The sequence below is a fragment of the Myotis myotis genome, unplaced genomic scaffold (genome assembly GCF_014108235.1).
Source record: "Myotis myotis isolate mMyoMyo1 unplaced genomic scaffold, mMyoMyo1.p scaffold_m19_p_7, whole genome shotgun sequence".
Classification (NCBI taxonomy): Eukaryota; Metazoa; Chordata; class Mammalia; order Chiroptera; family Vespertilionidae; genus Myotis; species Myotis myotis.
In genome coordinates, this window is record NW_023416379.1 from 62,250,216 (window position 1) to 62,265,859 (window position 15,644).

The following is a 15,644-nucleotide window of genomic DNA, read 5'->3' on the forward strand; positions in this document are numbered from 1 at the left end:
AAGGACATATGCCTGGGTTGCGGGCTTGATCCCCAGTAGGGGGCGTGCAAGAGGCAGCCAATCAATGATTCTCTCTCATCATTGATGTTTCTATCTCTCCCTTCCTCTCTGAAATCAATAAAAATATTTTTAAAGGGAACAATCTGAGACGAAAAGCAACACAGGCAAGAGTGTGTTGAACTGGTAAACAGAAGGAATGTCACATCTGTCTCCCAGATGTTTCACTCGTGGATATTGTTAGTGAAAGTCATTTACACTAAGCTCTCAAAGGCAGGGCTAGTTAATTGTATGTATTGTTGTATATCTGGCACTTAACTAGGCTTTTGAACTAAACTAACTGGTCTCATTGAGAAAAGGTGGAAGGACAAAGTAGCATCCCCCAAGAGAGTGGAAAGTATGTAGGTGAGAAGAATAGCAAGGCAGCTGGTTTGCTTGGACTGGACCCACAACTCTTAGAGTTTGAACAAATGTTGGATCCTTCTTGCATGGCACATAGACTCTTGACTGGAGGTGATGATCAAAAGACTTCACGATGATTGCTATCAGGAAGTGCGTTAAAACTCTCTGATCCTTGCCTGGCCGGAGAGAGATCATGTTCACAAACATGGGTTCTCCAGTGAGGGATTATTATATTGGTCTCCAGGTCACCCTTGCGCTTCCCCAAACGTGGAAAACTCAACGCTCATTTGAAGTGGTAGGACTGTACCCACTCCCAGCTTTGTGGGTTCTAGTCCGGTTGCTTCTGATGGCTTGGAATTCTCTTTGTCTCTTAAAACAGAACGATAAAAGAAATCCAGACATAGAATAAGTAGAGTGTGCGGGAGAATGAAGCCCAGGACCATGAATCTCTAAATTGTTCTTCTCTCACCTGGTTCTTCCCACAACCCCTTTCTCAGCACAGCAGTCAGTTTCTCTAGAAAATCAAGTGATGTCGGCTCTGCCCCAAAGCCTCCAATTGCTCCCCTTTCCTCTAGAGCAGCCGTGGGCAAACTACGGCCCGCGGGCCAAAATCGGCCCGTTTGAAATGAATAAAACTAAAAAAAAAAAAAAGACCGTACCCTTTTATGTAATGATGTTTACTTTGAATTTATATTAGTTCACACAAACACTCCATCCATGCTTTTGTTCTGGCCCTCCGGTCCAGTTTAAGAACCCATTGTGGCCCTCGAGTCAAAAAGTTTGCCCACCCCTGCTCTAGAGTAAAAAAATCAACATATTATAATTGCTTATAACAGAAGATATCTATCCAGTGGTTCTCAATGTTCCTAGTGCTGTGACCCTTTAATACAGTTCCTCATGTTGTGGTGACCCCCAACCATAAAATTATTTTCATTGCTGCTTCATAACTGTAATTTTGCTACAGTTATGAATTGTAATGTAAATATCTGATATGCTATATGTGTTTCACGACCCACAGGTTGAGAACTGCTAATAGTCCCCTAAAATAATTTTTTAATTTTATGCACATTTTTGCATGCTTTTAGTTGACTTCTAAAGTTTTTATCTTAAATTTAAATGCTTGGATATGTGTAACTTTTGGTGAATTGTAAATACTGATGTTGAAAACAAAATAAGAATTAGAGCATTCATATGTATCCAGTGGAATCTGCACAGCCCCTCATTACTTTCCATCTAATACTCTAAACAAATACATGAAGGAACTCTTCTTTATAGTAGGAGACATCGCATGGCTCCTTTTTCTCCACACACCCACACTTCCATTCCCACTTCAGAGTTTTATCTCATTGGAATTTATTGTAAGCTTGAAAATCTGTTATTGGTTGCTCTGAAATATGTCTCGGTAACAAAAAATATATGCATAAATTGAAATGTTTTATTCTCTCCTATTACTTTATGTGTACAAAGAAATTTCTTCTAGATTCAGTTACATTTATGATTACTTTTAATATGTAACTTAGCAAAACAAGTAGATACAAATTTCACCAAAAATTTTAAGCAAGTCATTATCAACAGATAGGTCTAAGACCAGACACAGGTTTTGTGGGCACTAATGTTCATAGACACAAAACTAGGAGCAAGGCCCTGGAAGAGGCCAATTTAAGTGAAGGACTCGAGCTTAAGCTGCATTAGCTTCGGCCTCTGGATAGACAGGGCTGCTTTGGTGGTGTCCCTCTATTAGCTCGTGTGCCATTACTTATTATTCATATCATGCATTGCTATAATAAGACAGGGCTTCGCATCCCTATTCTTTTACCCAGTTTCACTTAAATGCTGAGAAAACTTGTTACATAAATAAGTAGATGGGAACAGAGGGAGTTTTGTTCTAGTAATATCCTGATTCTTTAAGTTCCCTTGGCATTATATGCTAACAGACACATCATGAGCTGTCATTGTTATTTTTAATGATCTATATCAGATGCTGACTCCATTAGAACTCCTAATGTGTTAAAAGCAAAGAAATAGAAATCACCCTAATTGCAAAAATCCATTCTGACTAAATTCACCTGCTTTCTTAACCTCAAAGCTATGGCTTGTTTCAAATCATGCCTTTGTGTGGCAGCCGAGGGGCACTGGGCCCCAATAAGATTAGGGATGAATGAATGGGGGAAGATGGTGATCAAAGGGAAAATGAAGAAGGAAAGGTGTGACCTTAGGCAGACCATTATTAGGAAAACATGATGGGAAAATTGAGAATAGAAACTAATTCTATTTAAACTGTTTGTGTGCCTGCTCATCCCTTGGAAAACCTTCAAATATAGCCAGTACCTATGCCCAGTTTGACGACTATCTGTGTTCTCCTCTCCACATCTTTCAGTCTTCATCCTCTGTTACTCTCAGCCTTGCTCTGGCCACACTGACCTCCTTGCTGTTCTTTGCATGCTCATAGATTTCTCTAGCCTTGGAGTCTTTTCCCAAACTGCTCAAAGTCACCTTTATAAGGAGGCTTTCTTCAATCACCCTATTTTAAATTGAAGTCTTACACACACACACACACACACACACACACACACACACACACATTCAAATTCTCTATCTTCAAATACCCTATCTCCCTTTTTTTATTTTTCTCCATAGCACATATAGGTGCTCAATAAATAGTTGTTAAATGAATTCATTTCTCTGGGCTATAAGTTAGTGTGTCAGCATAAGCCATGCAAAAGCTTTCCATGTTATAAGCCTGTGCTTGGGTGGGGAGAAGGGGATCTTCTACTCCTAATGGCGCTGCATTGCAGTGTGCCAGGAAGCAGTGTGGGAAGCCTATCGGATCTTTCTGGATCGCATCCCCGGCACAGGGGAACACCAGGACTGGGTCAGCACCTGCCAACAGGAGATTTTCTGCCTCTTTGACATTGGGAAAAATTTCAGCAACTCCCAGGAGCACCTGGATCTTCTTCAGCAGGTGAGTCTGAACACTGTATGTGTGGAACGCTGCCCAGATAGCTCCCACACCTCCAGCCCCCACCCTTTTTTGACTCGGTTTCCATGGCAGAAGGGTTGGTGGAAGATATGCTTGGAAATACCTGACAAGGCCAACAAGAATTTTATTCTTGCAAAATAACAATGTATGTGAGGGTTGAAGTGAAGTTAAAGGGAAAGGGGGATGAAAATAGATTTTAGCTCTTCAGTTGACATTATCTCTTAGTAAAATTACTTTTCTATTTCTGCAGAGAATAAAACAGAGTAACTTCCCTGAGAGGTAAGTACCCAAAATAGAGTGCTGCATGCTCTTGACTTTTGAAAGCTAACATAAGGGAGTGACTCAGCTATTGTATCTTTATGGTGTTATGTCAGCCTCTGAAGTCTGTGTAGGTTAGTCTAACATGACAGACAATCTATACTCTATTGTGCTACACATAAATGAATGTATAAAAGGGAATGGTTAGCTCTTATAGACTAAGATATACTAGGTGTACTGGTTAATAATGCAGATTTTTTTTCAATAGATGGAGTTACACATACGTTGATATATATGCGATTTGATATGTATGCTATTTTGTTGTATTGACAACAAGCTTCAAAACTTCATATGTCAAATTTTCAGAAAGTGTTAACATCATAGATATTTTTATGCTTAAAAATGTTGAATTTTGTGCCAAAAAAAAGAGCACTATTAACTGGTTAATATTTAATCTGCATTTTTAACCGGTCAATAGTTAATCCACATTATTGACCGGTCAATAGTTAATCCTCATTATTAACCGGTACACCTAGTATGTTTGCGCTATTATCAGATAAAAGTATGAATAAGTATCTAATGTGTATTTTCACTTATAAGATATAGAACAATTAAAATAGTATGGTTTTTAGAATTCATGATAAATTATTAGTTACATCAGGAAGATATTTAATACGATCAACAAGCAATCTGAATTTGGAATTCTTGTTTGGTATTCTGTTAAGTGTTAGTGTTTCTCAAACTAAATTAGTGAAGAACTGAGCTAAATCCTTAACAAGAACAGAATATCAAATGCAAAAATCAAAATGTAAAAATAAAAAGGAAAAGGAAAAGTATATTAGATAAAATGATTAAAGAAGAGAGATGTCATTGCCAATTATAACCTCACAAATTACATATATTTTATAACAGAAGCCTAAGTATGAAGACAATGATACTACAAAGAGAGGCTGTATGGATTCCTGACAATTCTCTATAATGCTTTTCACATTTGTTCCTTTATTTCTATTCCCTTTGCCAACCATCTGGTCCAGGACTTTATTGATTTACACTGTGAAAAATGTCAAATCTGATCTCCCTAACAGCTATTGCTGGCTCTAACCTCTTCCCTACCTTAACTTTTATAACTGCTGAAGACTAATATGTCTGAAATATTCCTTTTCCTACATTGAGTCCTGTTCAATGGCTTTCAAAAGCTTCCCACATCTTTACTTTTGCCATTCTAAATACCCACTCCCCACACTTCCTCATCTACCCTGTGCAGAAGTCTGAGCAGGGACTGAGTCCCTGGCATTTCGTGCCCTCTAACTGCTGGATTGGGCCAGCCAGTGAGGAACAGAATATCAGGAGGGGGAAGAATGGAATGAGGTCAGCAAATTTGTCACCTTCCCTCACCCCAACTTGCAAAGTCTTCGAGGGCTACTGGTCTCCTTCGGCTTCAGCTCAGTGCCTGTCGGGCAGCCCTTGCCACAGCCTTCTCTGTCTCTAGTTTGTGGTATCTGTTCCATCCTCTCACCCGTCCTGGCCAGAGTGCTCTAGCACCCACTGTTACCAGCCCCAGGCTCTGCACCCTCACTTGTGGTTGCTTTTAGACTCGTCCCACAGTTTAGCAAGTAATCCCTTTATTAAATTTTTCTCAGAGTCTGAGTGAGACCTCTGTTAGCTGCCAGGACCTTCAGTGAGGCAGAGACCAAACTAACTAATCTAGGCCCTTCAGAACCTGACCTTCCAACTTTGCCTTTCATTTCCCATGATCCCACCACTGCCACTGTGCCCTTCCCCAGGGCACACAGACCACACCCTCCTCCTCCCAGACTCTGATCCCAGGGCCTGTATCTTGGCTGGAAGAACCTGCCTTCCCCATTCCATCTCTCCAAACCCTGTTCCCCTTCCAAGCTCCCAGGGCAGCCCCACCTCCCCAGGATGTCTTCATCTGCAGTAATTTCCCTGTGCTTTGAATTATCTGTTCTGTTTGTCGCTTGCCTTATTACTTAGCATCTCCTTGCTCTACCCTGTTTCCCTGTGAGAGTGCAAACATCTCCAGGGCAGGAACTGTTTTATATTTCTCTACCAACTGCTACAGAACTGAGCAAAGTCCTCATATATTTATAATATATAATTGCCCTCAATATATCTATCTTTTTATACTTTTTTATGAATTTTTAAAAGTTACTGCCAGAAGCAAGAAGGTGACTTAGGAAAATATTAGTACTATTGTTCACAAGACACAAAGATATTGGCTCCTCTGATTTAAATATAGAATAATACTTACTGACTCCTACATTTCCCAAAAAGAAAGCAGAGGCCATTCCTAGAAAAAAATCCAACAGAATGTAGCAAGACTCTATAGAAAAACATTTTAAATTATAGGAAACAATTATTCAAGCCAGAATTAGAAAAGAAATAGAATCATTCCATCTATTCCTGTGCCTGCCAGCATTGCTAGGGAGAAAAACAAAAGAGATAAACATTTTACATTACCTGTGGTTACCAAGTTGTTGTTTAAAAGAAAAAAGAGAGAGAAAGAAGGACAGAAGCAGCTCTTTTACTTCCAACATTTCCAAGAAAACAAAACAGAAAAATTTCTCACCTGACTAGTCCATCAATCTGCCAGTTTCAAATGACATTAAAATAATGAAGAACCCAGCAGCCTGGCTTGCCAAATTGTAGATCCTCCGTGATGGTCATTGCCAGTGTAGTGGCAGAATCACACCTTCACAAAGTAGGCTGTTGACTTGTAGCTAGTGCAATAGCCAGCATTTCACTAACTACTCTTCTTGGTTATTTTCTTTTGTACAACAAGGTAAAACAATGATGCCAAGGTTCTGACAGGAGGAAGGAGACCTTACTTTAAAGAAAGATCTATAAAATAAAAAAGAAAGAAACTTATCTAAATTTACAAATGCTATAATGATGTTATGAGAGTTTACTAAGTATTACTTCCATAAAAACTATTAAACTCATAGCATAATACTGGCAAAAGCAAACAAGAATAGCTAATTCCAAATTCCACTATAAAGTCTGAGTTTAATTTAGCCTATGTGCACCAATATAGTCATCCATGTATACCAGTACAACTGACATTCAATCTGATTGGTTAGAGCCCAGGACAGGCTGATTGATATAGTTTGTGCATTACCCCTATTAGCACTTTGGCAGAACTGAATGTGGCAGAAATATGTCCCATTGGCTATATGGCAAATCTATATGAATCCACAACAACAGAGCACCTAGCCATTCCCTTTGGTCTTTCATCATCATGAGCCACAGATAATTGAATCAAATATATTGGTCAACCATGACTATATTAAACAAACAGACACAATCCTTTGAGACCTAATAGCTTACAGTAACACATCTTAAAGTAAGCTTCAAAAGATATTACTACTGCTATTCCTTTCTAAATAAAGCTTACATTACATGCAGACAACTCTATAACCATGGCCTTGGATCTGCCCTTAGAATATATTCTGCATTGCCACTCCATGGCACTGTGAACTTACTCACAATGCATGCAATGGTTATGTTCAGAATAGAGATTTAATACAATTGCATTATCCAGAACTCTCTCCCTATCCCATTACTGTAGCCACAAGTTACTTTATTGGATAAACTTACTGACTCTCTGCATTTGTAGGTTTGAAAGTCTGAGATTTTAGCAAGAATATTTCAGTCATGGACCAAGTCATCAATTATCTTTGATGTCAAGGGCACAGTTTAAGCAGAAAGGACTATAAAACATCAGGCCCCCAAACCATCTTTGCTATCAGGGACAAGTTCCCCAGGACCATGAAAAGCCAACATGCTTATGAAAAGCCCCGCAGTCAAACAACCATTTGGGGAGGGTTGTTTGAATTTTTCTTCAATTAAAATATATTAGAAGATTACTTCTGCAATGAAAAAAATAAGTAAACCAGTTTTAAAGTATACTTTTTCTCTAATTTTTAGGTTTATTCAATATAGACGAATTTAAATGCATTCCCCCTATTATCATGCTCCTTTTTACCACTTCTTCTCTATTTTGCTAACAGAAAAGATGAAATATCCACAGAAGAGATATTAGGAGAGCCTGGTAAAACTCCCATGTTTTCAACAGGTAAGCTTAGGTCTTATTCCATCTGCTTCTGAACCTTAATTCAAATCATCAGGAAAGCATGCTATTTGAAAAGCAATCCTTAATTGAAGTTGACAAAATTTATAATGTACTTTCTCAAAACCAGCTTGTATGTCTAACCTTATAAAGTAATTTAAACTTATTTTATGAAACTTGAAAAATCTAGAAAAGAACAAAAACAAAACCAAATTGTCCGTTATTCTACAACTTAGAGGCAGTAATTACCAATATTCCCAACAAACAAATTCAGGATAAACCTTTGTCCATGCGTCCTTTACATAGTCGCCAAAAGAAAAATTAACCAGGTCTCCTTAGGCAGAGCCATTTAACTGAAACATATCTGAGAGAGCACCAAGCTTGGGTCCTAGAAAGAAAGACAAGTTGGGAGGAATAGTATTAGTTCTATTTTGCTCAAGAACATATTTATGTGATCTTAAAATAAAAATGAGCTCAGCGTGGATCTAACATATTTAAATTCCAGAGTGACAGAAAAAGTATGTGAAATGTTTTACCTGTTCTAATGTCAACTCCTCCAGTCTCATTTTTGTGCCTGCTATTTTTTAAATTCCCACAGATGTTGCCGATGTCTCACTCAGGCCCTTCCCTCTCACTCCTGAGGACACACTCCTCAATGACACCAAGATGCCTACAACAGTAAGAAGTTCTGCGAGTCAATCCAGCTCCTCACAGGCCTTTTTTGTCTTAGTAAAATGGACTGGCCGTTCAGTATTATTAGTACTGCATTTTTATCGCTCTAGTGAAGAGTCATTGACTTTGTTCTATTCAGTATGCTCACTTCTTCCTAGGGACTGAGGAGTAAAATACACTGAAAACTAGGGGTAAGGTGTGAGGAAGTGCAAGAAGCAACATGAGTATAAACTCCAGGAAGGCAGGGGCTCTTTTCCCAGCGCCTAACAGAGGATTATATACAGCAGGTGCTCACCAAGCTTTAGAATGAATGAATGAATGAATGAATGAATGAATCTTCCCGTCAATCAGGTTCTTTCTCCACTGAAGTGTCATCTCATCTCCTGCTGACAACAAAGGTAGAAGTTTTGTGCTTAGTCATGTCCAGCAGGAAAAGGTGATATAAATATCAAAATGATCGAAATCCTTCATGTCAAGTGGGGAAAAATAAAACCAGTGTTCGCAGGTAAAGAAGAGCACTGACAACTGCTCTGTTTGAATCAAAAAAGCATGCAGGAGGAGAGAATTGTTACAGAATTTAATGTTGGTTATCAAAAAAAAGGGGGGGCATCTTTAAACTTCCCAAAGGCTTTGATCCAGACACTCAGGGCTGAAGCAGGAAACAGTGGTGGAGTTGTGGCAACACAAGGTAGGCAGCAGATCCTCTCAGCCTTACAGGGCCACTGCGACCAGTTCTACCAGCCCCTGTGGTCCGTGAGACTTCTCTAGCCCTTTCTTCTTCCAGATGGTGAGGGCAGGAAGTTCAGTCTCGCCAGCTCGACATGAAAATTCAGGGATGAGAATCCTGCTGGCCACTCTCTCCCTGGCCTTTAGGACAGATGGCCACAGATTTGGTGGGAGTATGGTTATGAACAAAGAATAAAAGGATTTTATTCTCAAAAAATGCTCTTCCATCAACAGTGAAAAGTGCTGTTGAAAAAAATTATTGAGATTAAATATATTCACTGTAAAATTTATAAGATAACTACAGTTTGCCTTCTCTTTTCTCCCATTACCTGTGTCCCCCCTTCTTTAAAATTTAATATACGTCCCTCATCCTGCAGTAAATATCTCCTGAATATTTTATTTCACACTCATCGCATCCTCTTCTTATCATCCTTTTTACCAACTGCATCTATTACTTATTCTTTCATTCAGCAAATATTTAACTAAAATTCCTACCTTTAGGAAATTTATAATGCAAATAAGTACAACAAAATAGTCTAAGTGCAATGATTGAAGATGACAGATGTATAGACTGGGACTAATGATAGGCTGGGACAGATTGCAAAGGACCTGGCCCCAAATCATGTATATTTACTGAGAGTTTTATTCATAAATTGTCTTGTGTGTGTGTGTTTTATTTGGGAGAGTCCATGAAGTGTGAGAATCATGCTGGACTCAAGGAGATTATATGTGGGATGACAAGATTAGCACAGGGGTGGGGAACCTTTATTCTGCCAAGGGCCATTTTGATATTTATAACATTATTCACTTAATATAATTCACTTAATATAAATTTATGCTGCTAAGAAAGTAAAGCAGATTTATTAAATTTTGAGTCCTGCCTGCGGTTGCCTTGGCAGTCCCAGACCAAATGATTTTCCAGGCCTTACATTCCCCGCCCCCTGCTCCAGGTGAATACATCATTGGTACCAAATGAGCAATTCAGATGTTATTCGCTGTTCTAGAAGGTCAGAGGAAAGGCAAAGTTTTCTGACCTAGATAGTCAGAGGGGATAGTTCTTTTAATGGACTATAAGACTAGGAGATATTAGTAAGAAGTAAAAAAGAATCTGTATATGAAGTAATGTGTGTGTGTGTGTGTGTGTGTGCGCGCGCACAGCTGCTGGAGGGGGTCATGGGGGGCAGTGAGGAGGGTCTCCAGTCAGGAGACTGCACAGCAGTGTAGTCCTCAGCAAGAGTGAATGGAGCTCCCTGCATTGGGCAGGGAGAAGTGAGACAGACCAAAGCTGTTCAAGCAGTTCGGCATCAGATGGTGGCGAGTCAAATATCAGGAAAAACAGTTTGGGTTTTATCCCACAGGTAATTAGGACATCCTGAGAGTGCTGGGTGAGAGGCATAAAACATTAATAAGTGGTTGAAGGTAAGTTACAAAACTTCTCACTAATGCCTCCAAAGGATTTACTGAAATGTCTCTTGTGAACTTCCTATCTGCCTAATGGAATGGTAAGCTTCTAGAGCAGTGGTTCTCAACCTTCCTAATGCCACGACCCTTTAATACAGTTCCTCATGTTGTGGTGACCCCCAACCATAAAATTATTTTCGTTGCTACTTCATAACTGTAATTTTGCTACTTTTATGACTCGTAATATAAATATCTGATATGCAGGATGTATTTTCATTGTTACAAATTGAACATAATTAAAGCATAGTGATTAATCACAAAAACAATATGTAATTATATATGTGTTTTCCGATGGTCTTAGGCGACCCCTGTGAAAGGGTCGTTCGACCCCCCAAGGGGTCGCGACCCACAGATTGAGAACCACTGTTCTAGAGGATAACACCATATGCCATATTTTTTTCCAATGTCCCATAGGTCCTAGCACTGTGCTACACCCACACAGATGCTCAGTGTGTATCATTTGAATGATTAAATGAGCAAGTGGATGGATGGATGGATGGATGGATAGATGGATGGATGGATAGAAACCTTCCCATTAAACAAATACCAGTAGCCTGGTAAGTGTAAATACACATCCTCCACGTGTCCTATTAAAGTGAGAGGCTGTTCTGCTGTTCATTGCCCGTGGAAGAAGGAGTCTGTGATAAGAAATGAAGCGAAGATACATCACCACCACCCAGATGAGTTTTGCCTCTCATGGAATTTTCCATTGGTTGTGCCTGTCTCTCAGCTTCCACAACTCTACTATCTCTATAAGAAACTGTACGTTACCAGAGACAATTGGTTTTCCACAGACACATTTTTTACTCTTGGGAGGAAGCTGTGCAGATCTCAGGATTGTGTGGGTACCCAAGACTGGAAATCTGTCCAGCCCCAAGTTTGAAACACAGCTCCAGGTTTATTCTGTGCCCTGGGAGCCCACGTGAGTGGAGAACAATGAGACACTCCTGCTTGTTCTCAAACCAAAGGACAAAAAGGATGAACCCTGGCCCTTTGTGATCCTCAGAACAGCACTGCTATTCTCAGCCACATGCTTTCAAAGGTGGCCCAAATATGCCATTTTCTCTGAGAGAGATTTCACACCCTCTCTTGACTTGACAGTGCTTTCTAACCAGTTTCAGTATGAAATTTAACCACAGAGTCTCATTAAACCAGTCTAGACTCTTCTCTAAAAAGGGTTATATTAAATAATACCAGCGTCCATAGGTTATTTTGTATAATCCAATCCTTATCAGAGAGTGTTTATAAAGTTACAAAAGTGTGTGGCACAATCCTACTGATGCTCCAGCAAAATATATGAATTGTGTGTGTGTGTGTGTGTGTGTGTGTGTGTGTGTGTGTGTGTGTGTGAATGCTTTCATGAAGAGCACAGTCATAAAATGACTATGTTCTCAAAGATTCAAAGTAGTTCATTCATTGGAACTTTGGTGCTTTGTCTCTCAGTGAAATTCACAGGCCACTTCTAGTTAGTAGGACTTTCATTCTAAAAATACTAGAGCCTTCATAATCCAATTCTTGAGACAAAATCAATAAATATTGTATAATATTACCATTTGCTTGTGACGTATATTGATAGAAGACCTTTTTAACTTAGAAAAGAGAAATGGAACCCTCTGCGGTATCCGAGGGCCCGCCGGAGCAGAAGGTGGGGCTGAGCATCTCCCTGGCAAACCAGAAGTTCAAGGCAGAGCTCGCTGATGCCCACTCGCCATATTACCAGGAGCTGGCAGCAAAGTCTCAACTCCAGGTGAGTGAACCACAGCACAAGTCTAGACTCAGAATCTGGGAGCCAACAGGAAACAAACGTTTTTGGTTAATAATTCCACCTTCTGGAAAGTAGGGGAGGGCGGGGGTAAGGGGAAGAGATCAACCGAAGGACTTGTATACATGTATATAAGCCAAACCAATGGACATGGACAACAGGGGGATGGGAGCATGAGTTTGTGTGTGGGGGAGAGGTTGGGGGTTAATGGGGGGGGATGAGGACACATTTGTAATACCTTAACTAATAAAAAAATATATATATATATATTTAAAATAAAAAAAATTTAAAAAAATTTAAAAAAAAATAATAATTCCACCTTCTTGTGATCAGGCATGCATTTTTAACCACTGCAAAATAAACAAATACACCAAAAGCTGCAATGGGTCTCAACATGTTAGGAAAAAGTGGCTCTCCAGGAAAGTTTTCTGTTCCAGCTTTTCCACCTTACAAGTCCTTCACATTTAGATTTTCTTCATATAGTAATAGGTTGTAAATCGCATTTAGCGGAAAGCCACTGAGCAGATATTCTAGATGTCTAAAATGTCCGTGTGGACACCAGCTAGGGAATATGCTGGGGTGAAATATGAATTTTGAATCCATATTACCTTGTCTTCCATAATATTTCCACTTTTGCCGTCTGATGCAGCTTAAAGCCATGGCATTTTTCATGGGTGACAGGCAGAAGGCAGTTATGTCATCCATGACATCCAGCACTAAACTAAGGACCTGCCCCAAGATGTCTCTTCCATCTCTGACCATCATCCTATCTGCCTATCCCTGATCAAATTAAACGGCTCTTCATTCCCTGCAGGAGAATCCAAACTACTCTGCTGAACATGGCAGCTGAATGTCATAACACACTGCCTTTCTTCCCAGCCTCATCTTAACACCAGTTCCTTACCATCCCCCTCCTTTGCACTCTACTTTCTCACCGTTAGTCTTTATAAGTAATGCCTCCTCCATCCGGAGTGCCCTTCCCCGAGATTCATTTTGCGAACATCATGAAAAATTCTCTCTATCCATTCTGGGTTCACTCCTCTGGGCTAACGCCTGGGCCCACTGTTGCCATAACACGATTACTCTGTACTGAGATTGTCTGTTTATATGTCTATGGCCTCTGTTGTCTCCATTCCTCCCTCCTCGTCCTCCCACCACCCTCACTAACACCAGGCTATGAGCTTTCCCTTAAGGGCAGAAACTCTTGCTTTCATCTCAGTAGCCTTAGCTCCTAATACAGAGCTTGGGATGCAGCAACTACTCAGTACCTGTTTGTAGAAATTCAACTGAAAACAGAAGCATCCATGAGATTACAAAACTGTGAACTATGTCTATGGACAGCCCAAGCATCTTATTGAGCAAGGCCAGGGGACAAACAGGCTCCACTTCTCGTACTCCAGTGCTTACCCGCTGTCAACTGGAGAGGAGCTAAGAGAAAAACATTCACAACCTCCAACCTCTCCCAGCATCAGCATAGTCAATAAAACGTAGAACATCATTTCTGCAAACTTCAAAGAGAAAGCATCAGCATGGGGTATTTACGAACCAGAAAAGTACTTAGACATGGACTATTAGATAGAATGCATTTTTAAAATAGTCTGTTATCTTCTATTTGCTCTTTGAAATATTCTCTTCAGCAAATCCTTAGCATAGTCAGAGTAATGTCAGAATTGGATAATTGGCCATAGACTGTCTGCACTTCACCTGTGAATTTTCTAAGCACCTAAAACTACCTGATGTGGAGTAATACAATTAAATTATAATTTTTTAAAGATCTTAGCTGTAGTCTTGTTTCTGCCAAGAAATAGCCATAAAGATTTGAGGATCACTTCCCTGACCTTAGATTCCTCATTTAGAAATTAAAGATGACCTCAAAGTCCCTTTCCAAATCTACTTCTATGTAGAGAAATAATACCACTGTACTGGTCTTAATGTTTTATATGTATTAACTCATTTCATTTTCACACAAATCTATAAGTTAAGTGATATTATTTCTTTTTTTTTTACAAGTCAGGATACCAAGGCAAGAGGAAATGAACTAAATGCTCAACAATGTCATACTAGTAACTGGCAGAGCCAAGACTCAAACTCAGGCAGCCTGGCACCAGAACCCCTGCTCTTAGCCACTATGCTCTAATTCCTATTTTTCCCAAATACACATATTTATGGGGAGAGGATTTTGTATCAAATAAACATGCCTTTCTAGCCTCTGAAATATTCATTAGTCAAGGAAGAGTATATCTCACTTGGTCTGGTTGCAGAGACCTGCTGGTTCCATTGCACGGGTCTCTGGCTTCTCTCAGATGGACCCCCTCCGCTTCGAGCATCTGTTCCCCTCCCAGGCCCCTGGGTAGTCTGGACGCCTCAAAGCCAGCCATCACATAACCAACCAGCCTCACCACAGCCTAGCACTTGCATTAGCACAGTCATTTGGACCTAATCGGGAATTAATGGGCAGTGCTTTGCAGTAATTTAATTTCCACAATAAACTTAATGAGCAATTTAATACAGATGTCAAAAGGAATGCGTAGTTGTTGTCTGAATGCTTTCTCCTATGCAAACATTCAGGAGAGCTCCACACAGCTGCCTTTTTATAGCCCCGTTAACGTACATTCTGGCAGAATCCAGGAGGCCCCTGTGCATTTAGTGTTATTAATAAGGTCAACTGGACACTTAATTAGTAATTTAGTGGTTAGTGCTCCATGATTGGAAGATTCCCGGAAGATTATTTAGCAGAATTAACTGAAGGCCTTTGTCATCTCCTCCCTAGACGCCTCCCGCACCCTCCTAAGTAAAGCTGCTTCTGAATCCATCAGAGGCAGGTTCACAAAGAGGACACAGGCACAGGCAATAAACCCCCCCACTGGAGCCGCTGCCGTGAGCGCCCAGGAGGGGAGGACAGCTCTCCGGGCCATGCATCCTACTGCCTAAGCTAATAGCTGTGGGATTCCATGGGAGCCGTTCTGTGCTTGATTGATTGTATCTGCATGCATCACAGCATCTCTGGTATCCTAGACGAGAAAGAGAGATGAGTTGGGGTCTGAATCTTCTGCTCCAGAAACTATTGCTCATTCTTCAACATCCAGTCCTAGGTGGGGTAACTGGGATGGCATGACCAACTTTGTGACTCAAAACTATTTGTCCAGGAGCAGACCTGGAGCATGGACACAGCTCTCTCCCACCGGCCCCATTATAAAGACCAGCTCTGCAGAACCCGATCTCCTAGCTAGCTCATGGTGGGGTAGGAGTGACACCACAGAAACATTCCACGCCCCCTGTCACTGACCGCTACAGGG

At 40.3% G+C, this 15,644-nt stretch overlaps 1 protein-coding gene across 1 annotated transcript in view; it reads left to right on the top strand.

The window, feature by feature from the left end:
* IMPG1 (interphotoreceptor matrix proteoglycan 1) overlaps nucleotides 1-15,644 on the top strand; it is a 131,082-nt gene that overhangs the window by 33,679 nt on the left and 81,759 nt on the right. The window contains exons 3-7 of the mRNA XM_036318414.1: nucleotides 3,195-3,361; nucleotides 3,630-3,658; nucleotides 7,669-7,733; nucleotides 8,326-8,405; nucleotides 12,181-12,333. Coding sequence (XP_036174307.1) covers nucleotides 3,195-3,361; nucleotides 3,630-3,658; nucleotides 7,669-7,733; nucleotides 8,326-8,405; nucleotides 12,181-12,333 — 494 coding nt within the window. The remainder of the gene's footprint in view (nucleotides 1-3,194; nucleotides 3,362-3,629; nucleotides 3,659-7,668; nucleotides 7,734-8,325; nucleotides 8,406-12,180; nucleotides 12,334-15,644) is intronic.